Here is a 17,202-nt window from a genome sequence, read left to right as displayed (position 1 = left end):
GTGGCCTTGATCTGAGCAGAGTATGAATGCCCCTGGCCCAGCTTTGTGTTGCTTTATGATGAGAGAAAGGAGGTTCCATCTGTGTGTCTCAAGGAGTGGGTACTTGCACTTTCCATCAGCTGCTGTCGGTGCCTTCATGGTGTTGTAAGCTGCAGTTTCAAACACCAGAAAGAAGTGATATCACTGATATTCACAACTACCCAGGAAGGATTTTTAAAGTAACAAAATGCATTTGCTGAAATAAGACAGGAAAAATTAACCTGTATTCAGTGATAAGGAAGGTCAAACTGATGTCTTGCTACAGCAACACAGCCATAAGGATAACTTCAAACCCAAGACTCATGCACCCAGCAGATAACATAAGAACAGCCAGACTGGGTCAGACCGGTGGTCTATCTAGCCCAATCTCTTGTCTTCCGACTATGGCCAATGCCAGGTGCTTCAGAGGGAATGAATAGAAAAGGGAAGTCATTGAGTGATCCCATCCCGTTGGCCATTCCCAGCCTCTGGCAAACAGCAACCCCTGCCCATCCGGGCTAACAGCCACTGATGGGGATCTATCCTCCATGAACTTCTCTAGATTCTTTTTTTAACCCTGTTATAGTCTTGGCCTTCACAACATCCTGTGGCATGGAGTTACACAGATTGACTACTTTGTGTGAAGAAATACTTCCTTTTGTTCCTTTTAAACCTGCTGCCTATTAATTTCATTTGGTGACACCCTAGTTCTTGTCTTATGAGAAGTAAATAACTCGTCCTTATTTACTTTCTCCGCACCAGTCATGATTTTATAGACCCCTATCATATCCCCTTTAGTCTTCTCTTTTCCAAGCTTTTCCCAGTCTTATTAATCTCTCCTCATACAGAAGCTGTTCCATTTTTGTTTCCCTTTTCTGTACTTTTTCCAATTCCAATACATCTTTTTTGAGATGGAGTGACCAGTTCTGCATGCAGCATTCAAGATGTGAGTGTACCATGGATTTATAAAGAGGCAATATGATATTTTCTGTCTTATTGTCTATCCCTTTCCTAATGATTCCCAACAGTCTGTTAGCTTTTTTGACTGTCGCTGCACATTGAGTGGATGTTTTCAGAGAACTATCCACAATAACTCCAAGATCTTTCTTGAGTGGTAACAGCTAATTGGGACCTCATCATTTTATAAGTATAGTTGGGATTATGTTGTCCAATGTGCATTACTTTGCATTTATCAATATTGAATTTCATCTGCCATTTTATTGCCCAGTCACCCAGTATTGTGAGATCCCTTTGTAACTTTTCACAGTCTGCTTTGGGCTTAACTGTCTTGAGTAGTTTTGTATCATCTGCAAATTTTGCCAGCTCACTGTTTACCTCTTTTTCCATATCATTTATGAACATGTTGTACAGTACCGGTCCCAGTACAGACCCCCGGAGGACATCACTGTTTACCTGTCTTCTTTCTGAAAACTGACCATTTATTCCTTCCCTTTGTTTCCTATCTTTTAACCAGTTACTGATTCAGGGGAGGACCTTTCATCTTATCCCATGACTGCTTACTTTGCTTAAGAGTCTTTGGTGAGAGAACTTGTCAAAGCCTTTCTGAAAATCTAAGTACACCATATCTATTGGATCACCCTTGTTCACAAGCTTGTTAACCCCCTCAAAGAATTCTGATAGATTGGTGAGGCATGATTTCCCTTTACAAAAAACATGTTGACTCTTCCCCAACAAATCCGTATGTCTGATAATTCTGTTCTTTACTATAGTTTCAACCAATTTGCCTGGTACTGAAGTTAGGCTTACCAGCCTGTAATGGCCAGGATCGGCTCTTAAGCCTTTTTTAAAAATTGGCATCACATTAGCTGTATCATTTGATACAGAAGCTGGTTTGAATGATAGTTTACATACCACAATTACTAGTTTTGCAATTTCACATTTGAGTTGTGTTAACTGGTACATCACTTTAAATGACTTTAAATAAATGGTCATGCTTAGTCGCACATCTCCACAAACACTGATCACGTATTTCTGTACTCATTTATCTTGCTGTATTCCTGTTACCTTTAGCCAGCTCATGTAACTCTTTACCAAGTGTACCATATCATCCTGGTCATTGGTTTTCAGTGCTATGAGATCTCTTCACAGCAAGGGAGGCCTACAATAAAGATGATTAAGCCACAAGAGTGTCCACAAATGTAATTGTAGGGCCTAGAGGCCTGTCACTATATATGGTTAGTTGCAGTTCTGCATATTTTCCCAGGGTTCTCTGGTATTTCAGCATTCCCCAAACATGGGCAACGCTATGCCACCCAGTCCTCTATCTCCAGCACAGTCATTCTTTGAGACTCACACTTGTCATTTTACATGGCATCCAATGTAATTTCAGTACTAGAGTTTGAATGAATTTTCATACTCCATGCAGAGGGGAAGATGCGGTATTAGTAGTTATCTGATTCCACATATCCATGGCAATAGCCATGCTCAATTCTATTTCCCATGCTAATTAATCTCTGCTTACTGCATTCACACTGTTTTTAGGATGGATGACACTGGAGAAGGAGATGGCCAGATGTCTAAATGAGTGGCTGTTCTGGAACTGTCCATGCAGTAAACGAGCTGCTAGTTCTCAGTTATAGTTGCTTCTGCTCACTAGACAAGTGAATTGAAACGTGTACTAGGTGATGATGTGTCTGGAAGCTGCTGGAATGTGCAGTGAGAAGGAGAGTTTGGGCTCAGAATGAAAAGTTTTGAAAAGTCAGAACAGCCAGAATGTTGTGACGTGCTGGACAGGGGGGAGTAATTCGACCATTTTAGCAGCTGTCTTAAAAGGGTGAATGATGGGCAGAGTGGGAAATTCAAATGTTGTTGTGTAAAAGAGCTATTCAGCCTGCTATTGCTTGTTTTTGTAATTGTTTGTATCAAGAGGCATTTATGAGGAGACATATGGGAGAACTGTCTGTAGTTGGTTGATACCTACTTCTGCATGCAGTACTGCAGAACATCCATTCTATGTTACATAGCTCATCTGAGGTAGTTGGTGCAATATCGATAGCATATTTAGGTGTAGCAGCTACAGAAGTGTTTGTGGCCTTACAGTCTGGAAGAGAACTCAAGCAGATATCGTCATTGCTAGATATGCAGATGCTGGGGAAGAGACATTCTGTGCAGTTTCGGTATATGGCCGACAGGCTGTTGACGGGACAGGATGTGGAGTTATGTTGTTTTAGCCCTGGGCTGTTGTTGCTGTTTGTCCATGTCTCTAGTATGTTGTAAATGGAGTGCCGGCTAGAGCCCAGGAGTCCTCGGATAGCTTTGGCATTGTGGAATCTGAGCTGTGAGCTGCTCATCTCTTTAATTTCATGTATTTTCTTTACCATATCTCCGTTGTGGGATTTCCTTTTGTGAGGCACAGGCTGAGGCATTTCCTTGCAGCTTTTAATATTTGTGAAGGTTCGGGGAGGGTCTCCAAGGATATCCTCAGTCATGTTTTTATCGAGGAGTAGGCCCAACATTTTCTGTGAGCAGTCGTGTTTTGTGGAACCTGAGTGTCTAGACCTGTGGGCAGACTTCATGTGACTTGCCCATATCCCAAGCCAGCAAAGTCCATTTGTCTTTGTGTGATTCCCTTTCACTGGATATCATTCTGCACCAGGGAGCTGGTGATTGTGTACGCACTCTGGAATTCATTTATTCAGGTGTCTCTCCCTGTGGGACCCCTGAATTCTGCTTCTCATCTTTGTGTTAAGTATATTGCATCATGTCTCTTTCAACTGAGTTTGGAGATTGGTGCTTTAGATCTTCCTCTTCATCTAACCCTTTGCAATCCCTCTCCAGAGGCAGGCACTAATTGCGGTGTCTTTTTGGTCTGTCTCCACACCAGTGTGCTAACTGGAAGAACTGTAAAATGTTTCTATTGTCTCAGTGTTACTTTTTGAAGTAGAGAGTCCATTGGAAATGATGATGAGTTGTAAAGCCACAAGTTAAAAGAAAATGAAAATAATAAATCCAAATCACCACTGTGGATATTTGGTTTCCCTTGTGCTGACCTTGACTCTCCCATTGCTTCCAGAAGCCACGTTCTAATGCTGGAAACAAACCAAATCCCGTTTCCTTAAAAGTCCTCTTCTAGTGCCTTAATTTCAATCCTGCCAGAGAGTCTCTGACCGTTCTCTGGCAATCCATAAACACTCTAACCCAGAACACTCCGGGAGGAGTGAGGTTATTGTGATGCTGGTAACTGTCACGCTTTGTCACCTCCAGGCTCCTCTAGCATTGTGTCCTCTACGGCCCTTTCCTGGTAGTAAGTTTGCCATCTTGGGCTTCCGAAGCTTCCATGAAGAACAAGCTGCCTTATTTATATAGGCTGGTGAGCAGCCAGTAATATACCCTATCAGGTTTCCTGGCTTTGACTTCATTAGCCGAGTGTGAAGTTTAATTATGTTAAAACCTTAATTGAGGTTGTGTACCGAACGTGTTTCTGGGGCAGCGATCATGTGGTGTTGCTTTTCTGGATGAGTCTGGTGCTTAAAATAGGGCAAAAGGTTCTAGCTACACACATCCTGGTTCAGCCACCTATAGGAGTTCAGCTCTGTAATGATGATTGCTCCTGTGATTTGGCCGCTCACTGACACCAGGTTAAAAGCAGCAGGAAGCTCTCGGCTGCTTTCTGTTTTGCATAATCCTTGGCAACTGGTGTATTCATGCAGGATAGATTATGGTATATTCAGGGGGCTTCATAACTGGTTTGAAATCCTGTTGCCTTAATTCTTTCCCTATATTTGAGACTCCTCAGGAGTAAATTGTTTTTTGCTTCTTTGGCTGGCTGTCAGTCTGATTTCATGTTTACCAGGTAGCTCTCCTTGGAGCGGAGTGTGAGAAACCATAGCCATGTCTGATTTTGTGGAGAGCGAGGCTGAGGAGTCGGAGGAGGAATACAACGATGATGGGGAGGTTGTTCCTAGAGTAAACAAGAAGTTTGTAGAAGAGGAGGATGGTGAGTCCATCATCACGCTCATCTCCTTCAGAGCTCTCAGCATGCCCTGAACAGTCATGGCTGCTCTTCCATGTTTCACTGTTTAGCAACAGTTTCTTCTCACCACTGTGGGGTGGAGGGCTGTGTTGGTGAGCTATAACCTACCACAAGGCCATGCTCTCCTGCGAAACAGACTAGCAAGTGTGTCTGTCCCCTGCTAACAAGGAAATCTTGTCTCCATGGGAAAATTTACCAATAGAACTCTATCGATATGAATACAGCATGATGGTTATACCGGCATAACTCCCCACATGGAAGTGCTTACTCTGGAATAAGTGTCCACACGCGGAGTTATACTGGTACACTTATATTGCTATAGTTCTGGTGGTAAATTTCCCCATGTAGATACGCCCTTAGTGCATTTTTGTTTAAAGGATATGATCCACAATTATTCAGTTTATCCTATATCTGTGCGGAGCACATGACAAAACCATGGTATAATGAGCATAGGAGGGCTGGCTCTCTCAGCCCCATAGAACTGTTCTAGTGCTTCCTCAAAGCACTTTGAAGCATATTTTCTATTCCCAAACACAAAATTGCCTACCATCAATATCTAGAACCAGCTGATGCTAAGCAAAGAAATTCCCCAGACACACACACAGCTCCAGTGAGCAGGCCGTGAGGGTCAGTGAACTTGGGCTTGGTTTGAGGGGGAAAAGCAGAGGATTCCAGAGTCTCAGGCCTTCTGCTTATTGCACCCGGCCTCAGACATACAAAGCTAGGGGCTGTCAGCTAGGCCAACCCAGCTACTCACTGATGACTAACATTAACTTCAGCGCCCCAAAATTGTTTCAGCAATAAGACTTGCCTGTAATGCTGTTCTCAGTATGGGCAGAGCCCAATAAGGCTGCTGAAATTCTGGGGTTCTGACTTGGGCAAGAGTCTGTTTTGAATGCTGGTTGAAAGTGTTTGATTCTTTGAAACCCCCCATCCCAAACGGATAAGTTGAGAGAGGAGCTCATTGCACATAAGCTAGAGGAAGTCAGGGTGGAAGAGTCCTGAGCGCTCTGAAGCTTGTGTTACTGTCCATCTCAGATGAAGAAGAGGAGGAGGAGAATCTTGATGATCAAGATGAGCAGGGGAACCTGAAGGGATTCATTAATGATGATGAGGAAGAGGAGGAGGAGGAGGAGGAAGCGAGTGACTCTGGAGATTCAGAGGACGATGTTGGCCACAAAAAGAGAAAACGCAGTAAGTTGTGTAAGCTGTGTTCTGTGGCAGGCAGTGTGGAGAAACACACGCAGTTTGAGACTGATGGGTCTGCGTAGTGCGTTCCCCGTATCTGATGCCTGAGCAATAATGGGACTAGCTAAATCTGTCCTGTGCATTGACCAGTACTGAGTGTAACCTGTCTCTGCTCTCTCCTGACAGCTTTCGACGACCGTCTGGAGGATGATGATTTTGACCTCATTGAGGAGAACTTGGGTGTCAAAGTCAAAAGAGTGAGTTGTTTTTTCATGCTGATATTTTGCATGGTGAGCTGGGACCGGGGCTTGAGGTAGTGAGTGAAAGGGGAAAGGTGGGGCTGCGAAGTCGAGACCAGCATGGTTCTCAGCAGCGGGTGTGCTATGTGCATTGCTGTATGAGCACTTCTACAGCGTGGAAGTTAGGGGCAGCTGTTGAGGGCAGACCTTCAGTTCTCTCAGCCAAAGGGTAAGTGATGGCGTGTGGGGAAGGTAGAATTGTTGGCTCTCAGAATGATAGGGAGGGCTTTCCCCAACACCTGTGCACACATCCTGGTGGAATACACTGGTATGCTGGTGCTACCCCGTGGTCGGAACATAATGCTGTGGGGCTAGGGAGTGTTCTGGAAGGGTGGAGAAGGCTCTGGTAGAGAACGTGCTATCGTTTATGTGCTGTCTGTGATGACAAGGACCTTGTGATTGAATAAGATTTTACTCTTGTAGCAAAAATTCAGGCGTGTGCGAAAAATGTCAGATGATGAGGATGATGAAGAGGAGGATTATGGGAAAGAGGAACATGAGAAGGAAGCCATTGCTGAAGAAATCTTTCAGGATGGGGAAGGAGAAGAGGGGGGTGAGGCTGTTGATGCTCCCATAGCTGCCCCAGAAGATGAGGAAGAGGAGGAGGAAGATGAATCTGGTAGGCATCAATGGCCTATTGCTTCAAGTGCTTTCACTCCCTGTCCTTCGGGCCTCGTGCATGTTAAGGCTTTATCTCTGTACGGTGTTTGGGTGGAGGAACTGATTGCTCCTGGCGTGAGAGTGAATTTGCTGCTGCACAGCCTCTGCACCCACCTCCCAAAGAGAGTGTCCTGCTGGGGGGTTACAGATTTGGCCAGACTCTGACTGGAGACCCCCAGAGAGAAGAAGCAAATCCCGCACAGTTCCAGTTGCTGTTCTGGCCTTGCTTGCCCCCAGAATGGTGGTGGGGACAGCTTCAAATGAAGGGAACAGAGTACCATATCTCTGGGTGTTTGATAACACAACGCTGAGCCATTAGCATTGCTTGCTGCCCGAAGTCCTCCCTCGGACAGCAGCCCAATATCACCATCCAGCAGCAGGAGGTATTCCTTCCGTTTAACCTGGGAACTAATATCCCCCCAGCTAGGTTTTTTCTAGCTATGTTGGCTTTGCCCTGCACAAGCTCTCCTCACCTTTGTGTATGTGGGCTTAGCGCTGGCTGATCCCTGTAGCTCTGGGGGTGAGAGCTTTCCAGGCAGGAACGTGGATGGTATGGGTGGCGTGGCTAGTTGAGTGCCCAGCAGTAGCTGAAACCTATAGCAGAGGCTTGGCGTTGTGACTGCCCTGGTTATGTGCGGTCAGACGTACCAGTCAGATCTCTGGCTAGCCTAAACGCTGAAATCCCTTTCTGTGTCCAGACATCGATGATTTCATTGTGGATGATGATGGGCAACCTCTGAAGAAACCAAAGTGGCGGAAGAAGCTCCCTGGCTATACAGATGCGTAAGTTGAAGCAGAGGTTTGTGGGGAGGTTGGGGCATGGAGAACGTTGCTCAGTTTCCTCAGCCTCCACAACTGCAGTCTGGCCTGTTCTCCTCTGTCCCCATGTCGTCACGTTGGGCCCCTCCTGGGGAAACCTAGCTAAGATTGAATCCAGGGCCTGGAGCAGGAGTCCAAGTCCTTAGCTTGTGTTTTGGTGAAAGGCAAGATCTCCCTTCCCTTGTAGAAGATTATCCCTTTCTTGCAGGGACACCAGATCAATCCTTTCGCAGAAACATCCCCAGGGCTTCCTGAGCCAGGCCCCTACTTTTATCTGCATCCTCCTGCGCGGACTGGTGTCTCAGGACTACCGTTCCTATTCACTGCACCCAGTGCTGGGGTGAGGCACGCCTTCTCCGTGTCACTTGTCCAGTTCCTGCGGAGAGCAGGACTGTTCTGAATCCGAGGGCTCCTCCCTCAGGGATATTGGTGCTGAGCTACCAGTGGTTTAGCTGAGCACACCTAGCTTCCTCTGTTCTGGGCAGGCTTGTTAGTTCCATCCAGTTTATTTCCCTGCTTACTGAAAAGAGGCATTGGGGGAAGCTCCTTTGCTAAATGAGAAGTCTCTGCCATAGGGCCTTGGCCATCACAGGACAATTCTGCAGCCCCTGTGCTCTTTCTGGGCTGTGACAGAATCTCCCATCTGATGATCTTGGGAGAAAATTAATTGGGTTGATTAGATACTACTTCTTTCGGTACAAAACAGCACATGTTGAGTTATGAGTTACGTACACATCCAGCCCATTCCCTGCCATGCTCGACTTCAAGCTGTGAACCATGAACACTGGTGCCATAGTATGCACAGCCGGTGAGATGAGTGTTTGGTGACCAGGTAACACCAGGGGTTTAATGAAGCTTGGTCTCTCCTCCAGTGCTTTGCAAGAGGCTCAGGAGATCTTTGGAGTGGACTTTGACTACGATGAATTTGAGAAGTACAATGAGTATGATGAGGAGTTGGAGGAGGAATATGAGTACGAGGATGAGGAGGCTGAAGGGGAGATCCGCGTCCGACCCAAAAAGACTGCCAAGAAGCGCGTCAGTCGGCGTAGCATCTTTGAAATGTATGAGCCCAGTGAGCTGGAGAGCAGTCACCTGACAGACCAGGACAATGAGATCCGTGTGACAGACATGCCAGAGAGGTTCCAGGTGAGGGGGGGGATGGGGTCTGTGGTGCTGAGAGGGCCCTCCTGAATTCAAAGAGATGTCTCTCCGGCTATAAAGTTAAGCACATGTGTAAGTCTTTGCAGGATTGGTGCTCTTCACGCAAATGTCCACAGCCCCACATTTGGCACTAATTGGCACCTTTAGAGGTGGCCTCTTTGGGTATGTCTGCGCTGCAGTTAAACGTCCGTGCCTGTTCTATGTCAGCTGACTTGGGCCCAAGCTGCTGGACTATACAGCTGCAGTGTAGATGCTTGGGGTGGAGCCTGGGGTGTGGCCCGACTGTGGGATAGGAATCTCACAGTTCCCATATCCCTCACTTTGCAGCCTCCACCCTGCTTCTGCAGGAAATGGGCTACCTCTCAGCGTCATAGCTTAAGAACCCCAAATCCAGTGATGACTTTTCCCTAGAGGCCTTGGTGCTGGCACCATGTGCTGGTGCAGAAAAGGCAAGATGGGAGTTGCTGCCAGTGTTGCCCATAGGGGTATGAAGTACAATTGCATGGCTGCCAGCCAGGTGTGCCTTTGGTGCTGGGTCCCATTTATAACCCCATCCATCACGGCTCTTGATAATAAGAATGGAGATTTAAATGGAAGAGAGGGCTTGCTAGGATGTTCCAGCCTAACTAGTGCAGGACGTTTCCCACCAGACATTTTCTAGTGCTAACATAACCTACTTTTAAATGGCCCTAGCAATTGGAGCATATGCTGCTTCCTGCAGGAATGTTCCCCAGCCTGGTACATTGTTGTTGGGAATTTCCCTGATATCCAGACTAAATTTTCCCTTTCTTAATTTCACCCCATTGTCCATCGTCCTGATCCCCTTGGAACAGTCTAAATTCTCTGTCCTCCTTTACACCCCTTGGCATTTGCATCCCTTAACTCTTAGCAGTCCTTTGCACCCACCTTCATGGGAATGGAACACGTGAAGCAGCTAGGGACCTTTTTCGTGTCAGTATTGAATTGGAATTGTTTTTCTTCAGAGGAGTGGCTCTGCCCATGGGAGTGCCACACTCTTCTTCTTGGAGGAAGAGCCGTGTGGCCTAGGCAGACTTCTTGTGATCCTGCCAGGTTGTCATACTGATAGGTGGAGCAGGCCCTGGGATAGACAAGGTGGGGGAGATTAAATGCACAGAGGACCTCAGAGACCCAAGAATCTGATGGCAAAAAGTCACTGGTGCTTTGTTGTCATCCATGTGGCTGCAGTAGGGATGGTGATGACGTGGCAAGTGACTTTGAACAGGGCTAGTCCCAAGTGGTGCAGAGTGACTGGAACAGAAGAGGCCATGGCACAAGTGGAGAAGATACGGATTTGGAAGCCTCCAGTTTGACTGGCAGTGTCACTTGTGCACCCCTTGCAGAATTTTCTGCCAGAGTTTCCCCAAAGAGCTAGCTGGTGGTCACTTAGTATGAAGCTGTCCACAGGCAGATCCTGGAGTCCAAAGATGCATGCTTTGAAAAGCTGCTGTTAATGGAGCCCCTAGGGTACAGGTGTTTTGAGCCCTTCCAGGCATTCTGTCTTGTGCAGAATGAAAGGAACGGTTCTGGGCCCCTCATGACCGATGTGTAATGCAAGCCACAGATGTTACGTGGCCCTCCCTTCACCCTGTCTTCCCCTACAGTTGCGCTCCATTCCTGTGAAGAGTGCTGAAGATGATGAATTGGAGGAAGAAGCTGACTGGATCTACAGGAATGCCTTTGCCACACCTACCATATCCCTGCAGGTAACAGGCTTCTCCTTGAATCCCAGGTCTGAGATGGCTACTGTTCTGCCAACTCTAACTCTCCAGCATGCTTTGCTTGGGGAAACTCTTCCTGGGCTCTTCTTGGAGTGAGGTGGTACCTTGATTACTGGGACAGTTGATGCATGGGTTCCTTACCCATCAGCAAAGGTAATTTAGTGGTGAAACATGAAGAGGATGGGGGATACGACGCCTGAACTGTTTTTGCTCTGCCACTGATTCTCTCTGGCCTTGGGCAGGTCATTTTTGCATCTGACTCAATTTCCGTTTGTAAACTGAAGGTGCTGAAGCCTCGCGTAGGGGGCTGTGAGACACTCTAGTTCATAAAGCTCTTTGCGGAGTGGTGCTGTCGGGGTAGTAAGTTTTACTTATCAGCTCTCTTCTACCTGTCAATCACCTAATCAGATGCTACATCATAACTGCCCTTTGTCAGGCAGGGCGAGACCGGTGTTTTAGGCTCTGAAATCAGAGTCTGTTAATTGTGGAAATCCTGTTCCCCTTGGCTGGGTCTGTCTCGCCATTGACAAGGCTGGCTGGCCTGCCCAGCATCTTGGCGAAGTGGCTGTGGGAAGCACTTGACACGGTGTCCCCTCTTTCAGGAAAGTTCCGATTACCTGGACCGTGGCCAAGCCAGCAGCAGCTTCAGCCGTAAGGGGCCCAGCACCATCCAGAAGATTAAAGAAGCCTTGAACTTCATGAGGAATCAGCACTTCGAGGTAGCTTGGGGAAGAGGCAGAGGAAGGGTGGGGAGGGAGGGTCTAAGCTAGTCTTACATTGGGATATTAAGGGTTACTGGAGTGGCTGCCGGTCTACTGGGGCCAATGGAAGGAGTTAATGTGGGCCAGCAAGGGCTGGGGCAGCACAGGGTGACTTGCCATGCTAGGAGCCAGAGCAGCTGCAGGGGAAAGGCTGGATGAAGCTTCTGTTGTTAAGAGGCAGGAAAAGGGGGTAAATGGTAACTCCAACTCAAGGGGCTGGAGGTGAGGCTGGGGGAGGGATCCCTTTAATTCATAACCCACACTTACTCCAGCCCAGCCTGTCACCAGCACTGCTCCCTGGAGCAGTGAGAGCCCCTTTGCTATACACTTGTGGGAGCGGGGATGGAGGGAGACCACACTGCCAAATGCCTGGGGCTCCCAGAGTCCTGTGCACAAGAGGATGGGCTAAAGGAACTGTTTATTCTCCAATACACTTCCTAGCACGGTCGGAGAGCCTAGTGTGCTTTGCAGCTTTTCCTCCCCACCACCTGGGGTAACTGCATTTCTCTGTACTTCTGACTGCCAGCAATGGGTCTATCCTGTGGGGTGGCACTGATGGGTCTCGTTTATGACCTAGGTCCCATTCATCGCCTTCTACAGAAAGGAGTATGTTGAGCCGGAGCTGCACATCAATGACCTCTGGAGGGTCTGGCAGTGGGATGAGAAGGTGAGGGGCAAGGGATTTGCTCTGAAATGTTGCTTGTCTGAGACTTAAACAGAAGCACTGCATTCACCACCCCTTATTGTTTCATCAGCAACTAGCCATGTCTCTGGGTATATGCAGCCCCACACAGGTACGCTGCCGCCAGTTTTCCTGGCATTGGAGACCATGCTGTCTCTTTTCTTGTGGTTCTGCTACCATTTGGCAATGAGGGATTATCTAGCTGGGAAGAAAAGGATTGCCCTGTTCTCTCTCGTAAGCTTGTCTGTGGTCTAGTGACTCTTCCAGCCGCAGTGAGCCAGGGTCTCCTGATGCATTTGGCCCAAAGCCTGCTCTGCTTTGAGCACATCTGTCTGAGATGAGACCTGCGTGCTTATCAGACTTGGTCTCAGCTGTTGGAGATTTTGCATTGCGGACAAATGTTCTTATGGTACGAGCAGCATGGGCTTTTAGGGAACCTGCCTTGGGCCACGAGATTGGCGGGGAGGAAGTAGCAGTGAGACAGGACCACAAACAGTGGGTTCCAAGCAGAGACGGGTTAGCACACACTTATTTCTGCTACCATGTTACAGTGGACTCAGCTAAAGATCCGCAAGCAGAACCTGACCCGTCTGTTTGAGAAGATGCAGGCCTATCAGTACGAGCAAATCTCTGCTGATCCAGACAAACCTTTGGCTGATGGAATAAGGGCCCTTGATACCACTGACATGGAGAGGTAAGGTTCCATGATCTGTTGTGTTCTCATACAGCACCTTTCATCCCTAACTGGCTCACAGACTGATACACGTGCTGTCCAAAATGGGATCACTCCCCCCCGCCCTGAAATGCAACCATCTCTGGGGTGAACACGACCCACTGAAACTACAGGTGAGTTCAGGGCAGCTTTTCTGTGCTGTTTGGGCGACAGCAAGCATGGCAAGCTATAGGGATCAGGCCCACCAAGGAGGGGGGTGAGGAGGCCATTTTCCCAGAAGTCCAGTGATTTAAAAGGGCCTGGGCAGATGGGAGGATAGATACGTAACCTCCTCTCCTCCGCACCCCCCTTCCCTTGAGGCCTTTGCCACTCATGCTCACCGCCTCTCCCCTGAGCCAGGCTTATTTATTATGCCCCATGCAGGTTCCCGGGCAACTGAGGAGGCGGTATCTGCTACTCAGCTTCACGGGTTCATCAGTGATCTCCCTGGGGAGTCCAAGGGAGCCAGGAAGCTGAGCAGCAGATACCGCCTCCTCCGCTGCCCGGGAAGCTGCATGGCGGAGAATAAATAAGTAAAAACTTCCTGCGGAAGCCCAGTCAGATCTCAGCCCTCTCCTTCTGTGGAGCACAGACTGTTCTGCCCTGGGGCCCGGAATTGCAGTTGGGAAGCCTGGGGGATGATGATGCTGGAATCGCCCAAACAAAAACAAGCACTTTCTAATTCCTGAGAACTAGAACTCTGGCTGTAACGTGCCCTCGTTTTACTTTAAACCATCGCCTGCCAGCCCCAAGCACCTTTTTGGTATGACAGGTTCAAACAGCACGATCACTGGCTGCTGCAGTCTCTGTGAGAGTTTCCATGTGAAGTCAGAAAGGTGGGAAACAAACTGAAGCGTTCTTGTCTGTAAACTTCCAGAGGGCAAGAACCTGAGTTGTTCTCTGCCTGACTAATGAGTCACAGAGCTGGCTCCTTGTGCACTGGTCCCAGCTCAACTCACATGAGGATGACATGCTGGCTTTGCACACTCTAGGCTGAAGGATGTGCAGTCCATGGATGAGCTGAAGGACGTGTATAACCATTTCTTGCTGTACTACGGGCGAGACATCCCCAGGATGCAGAACGCTGCCAAAGCCAGCCGAAAGAAACACAAGCGAATCCGGGAGGATGCAGACGAGGCAGAAGGTTTGTCCCAAAATGGGTTAGACTTTTAACTCTTGTGATCCTGGAGAGTGGGAGCTACTGCTTTAAAAACAATTGTGCAACATTTAGATGTTTGCTTCTCCCTCGACCCTGCCTGTGTGCACACAGGTGTGTGCGCACATGATCCACTGCTCCCTTCCATCTGAAATTAGCTCTTGATCTGTCATGAACTTCCTAGGGATCCCTACACTTTGCAACTGTAGTATCATTCCAGGAGATGGAGCACTGCATCTCGCTAACCTAGACTGGAGCACGTTGCAGCCACCCTCATCTTCCGTCTGCATGTGCAGCCTGTGGAAGCTGCAGGTTTCAGCATCTACTCTGCTCAAACTAGAGCACTGAATGCTGGGAGTTATATTCCAGCAGGCCCGCTCCGGTATTTGAAGATGAGGGTGGCTGTGGGTCAGCCCTATGGTGGAATTCTGTAAGTTAGCTGTTGTTCAGCTGCCCCTGGTTTAATTTGTCCTCTCTCAGTCCGATCCATTCATAGCCAATATGATCCCAAACTACATCTGTCCTGGTCCAGACACCACGGATGCTCCTTGACTGGCTGCCAAGATCACCAGCCTCTCTCGACACTGTCGGGACATAGGAAATGTCTTTTACACGGCAATTGTAGGTTTTCAGTACAAAACCTGCAGCACACTGACCATTAAAATTGTAGAAGCAGAGTACAATTGAACTTGCTGTCAGATTCCCTAGCCCGCAGGTACTGCACTGATTGTTACACATTGGCTGTTCAGTACACCCATCCATTGGTCAGTTATCTGAAGCTGCAGCAGATTCTCCAGTTTCCAGTGTCCCAGAATCCAGGGGCAGATCCAGCTTGCAGCCAAGTACACGAGACCCTTTGCTCTAGCCAGCCAGCACTGCAAGTGCCCAACTGGTGTATATCCAGAAAGATGCTGTGCTGAATATACTGTTCCCCTGTAGGTGAAGGAGAGGATGCAGAAGATGAAGAGCAGAAGGGACCTGAGCTGAAGCAGGCATCCCGCAGGGATATGTACACCATCTGTCAAACCGCTGGGCTGGGTAAGGACTGCCGCTTGGTCAGTCGTGACGAGCTGCCTGCAAGCATGGAATAGGTCAGCATGCCTTACTAGGCAGTGTAGCATCAGGCCTGGGAGTTGTAGCCTCTATTTAGAAAGGGACATGATAGTTCTGTGTTAAACATTGTCCTTAGGGAGTGAGTTCAGCCCCTGTGATGCTGCGGTTGTCAGGTCAATGAGGTGTAAGTTACCCTTCGTGAGTCTTTTGGATTGGGAGACTTCACAGCACATGAAGAATGAATACAGGGATCACACAGTGACAAACAAACAAATAAATAAAAATGGTGTTTGTATGGTACATTACACTCACATAGCCATCTACACACCCTACAAGAGCCCAAACCACAGCCAATGCCGTATTCACACAGATACGGTAGAGTCTGGTGGATCTCTCGACAGGTGGCCATCGATAGAGGGGTGGTTCCTGCTGGGGTGTCCCCACTTTAGCCCAGCCAGGGAACCTCTTGTGACCATGCCTAACACCTATGTATATGCATGAGGTTTCAAGCCCCCCTTTTCCTTATCTGTACTTCCACATCCCATACATTTTGGGGTGCCCTGCTTTTAACATTTACATCAACCTGTTTCCAGGGTGATCTGCATTCAATGCAGAATTTTCCGTGATGTTACAATCAGGTGTCTTGCAGTCTGGCCGGGTACATAGTGACATATTTTCCATAACATCACCTGTTGGCACATCCTTCACAGTAAGCTTGTGGTTTTATTGGCATATGCCATAGGATCAGTCTTAGGTCAGTCACTCGTGCCTGAGGTGTAGTGTGGCTAAGCTGAAATCTTACAGGCCTTCGCCAGTGGGCCTTGCATTACAGCCTTGCTTTATTGATATGCCTAATACACATTCATCACTCCGAAGTACTTGTCAGTCTTATGCTCCTGTAGCCCTGTCCTACTGATATCTGTTCATCACACACAGCGTGTATGTGACATAACATGAGTTCCCTGTGACAATAACACACTTCAGTGATAAAAGGAACTAATTGGCTACAGAGTGGGGCAGGTGTTGAAGACAGTGCTGCGTACTGTAGCAGCTGCCCTCACTCAGTGGAGCCAGGGCCCTGTCTGCTAGATGAAGGTGGGGGGTTTGATCAGCATGTGCTAAGATTCACTTGCTTTGCGTGCTTGTGCATTCTCTGCCTAGACGGCCTGGCTAAGAAATTTGGTCTGACACCTGAGCAGTTTGGAGAGAATCTTCGGGACAGTTACCAGCGTCACGAGACAGAGCAGTTCCCAGCAGAGCCGCTGGAGCTGGCCAAGGATTACGTGTGTAGGTCAGTGCCGCCACGGATGGTCCTTCTGGGATGTGTAGGGACAGATGGTATCAGACGTTCGCAATCCTGTGACTTGGCTTTGTTGCTCCTTTCAGTCAATTCTCGACCCCTGAGGCCGTGCTGGAAGGAGCCCGCTACATGGTGGCACTGCAGATAGCCCGAGAGCCTTTGGTCAGGCAGGTCCTGAGACAGACTTTCCAAGAGAGAGCCAAACTCAACATTGCACCGACCAAGAAGGGTAAAAAGGTAAGGAAGTGGAGCACTGCCCCACGGGGCGTCAGCTGGGGACGGGGGTTGGCCAAGCAGCATGGGTACCTAGAGGCAACGAGTTACGGTCACTCTCACATGGTACAATAAAGTGCATGCTCCTGCCTCGAAAGGGAAGTGCTGGGGCCTGCCCTGCTGCCTGCATTCTCGGCTCAGTGCTCAGGGTTTAGTGCCTGGTGTGTGCTGGGCTCAGTTGGGGCAGGACTGGATGAAGCCCACCATGGCAGCTCTGAACAGATGCCTCTGGTGGTGTATAGTTGGGGTCCACTTCTGCTCCCACCTGGACAGCTATGGGACATGAACGCTCTGGGGGTGTGAGGGGCCATCAGCATTCTGCAACTCTGATTTAACCCCTGCCATTTCATGAGCTTTAACCCTTGCTGCCAAGACACGCCAGCATTTA

The 17,202-nt window shown here is 48.4% G+C and overlaps 1 protein-coding gene across 2 annotated transcripts in view; it reads left to right on the top strand.

Moving 5' to 3' along the window:
• The window catches only part of SUPT6H (SPT6 homolog, histone chaperone and transcription elongation factor), a 42,894-nt gene that overhangs the window by 4,448 nt on the left and 21,244 nt on the right, over nucleotides 1–17,202 (top strand). Inside the window, exons 2-15 of one of the 2 annotated variants that reach the window (XM_067565923.1) lie at nucleotides 4,832–4,975; nucleotides 6,050–6,205; nucleotides 6,386–6,456; nucleotides 6,922–7,117; nucleotides 7,857–7,941; nucleotides 8,850–9,123; nucleotides 10,761–10,862; nucleotides 11,480–11,596; nucleotides 12,216–12,305; nucleotides 12,872–13,014; nucleotides 14,025–14,176; nucleotides 15,128–15,226; nucleotides 16,403–16,532; nucleotides 16,628–16,778. In XM_067565923.1, the coding sequence (XP_067422024.1) occupies nucleotides 4,870–4,975; nucleotides 6,050–6,205; nucleotides 6,386–6,456; nucleotides 6,922–7,117; nucleotides 7,857–7,941; nucleotides 8,850–9,123; nucleotides 10,761–10,862; nucleotides 11,480–11,596; nucleotides 12,216–12,305; nucleotides 12,872–13,014; nucleotides 14,025–14,176; nucleotides 15,128–15,226; nucleotides 16,403–16,532; nucleotides 16,628–16,778 (1,872 nt within the window). In that variant the 5' untranslated portion in view covers nucleotides 4,832–4,869. The remainder of the gene's footprint in view (nucleotides 1–4,831; nucleotides 4,976–6,049; nucleotides 6,206–6,385; nucleotides 6,457–6,921; nucleotides 7,118–7,856; nucleotides 7,942–8,849; nucleotides 9,124–10,760; nucleotides 10,863–11,479; nucleotides 11,597–12,215; nucleotides 12,306–12,871; nucleotides 13,015–14,024; nucleotides 14,177–15,127; nucleotides 15,227–16,402; nucleotides 16,533–16,627; nucleotides 16,779–17,202) is intronic. The other variant, XM_067565924.1, reaches the window with a different exon arrangement.

The sequence above is a fragment of the Emydura macquarii genome, unplaced genomic scaffold, assembly GCF_026122565.2.
Source record: "Emydura macquarii macquarii isolate MOO-44397 ecotype Brisbane River unplaced genomic scaffold, CSIRO-AGI_Emac_v2 contig_2699, whole genome shotgun sequence".
In the NCBI taxonomy this organism is placed as follows: Eukaryota; Metazoa; Chordata; order Testudines; family Chelidae; genus Emydura; species Emydura macquarii.
Note: the sequence above shows the minus strand (reverse complement) of the source record. Positions and strands in the feature narration are given on the sequence as shown.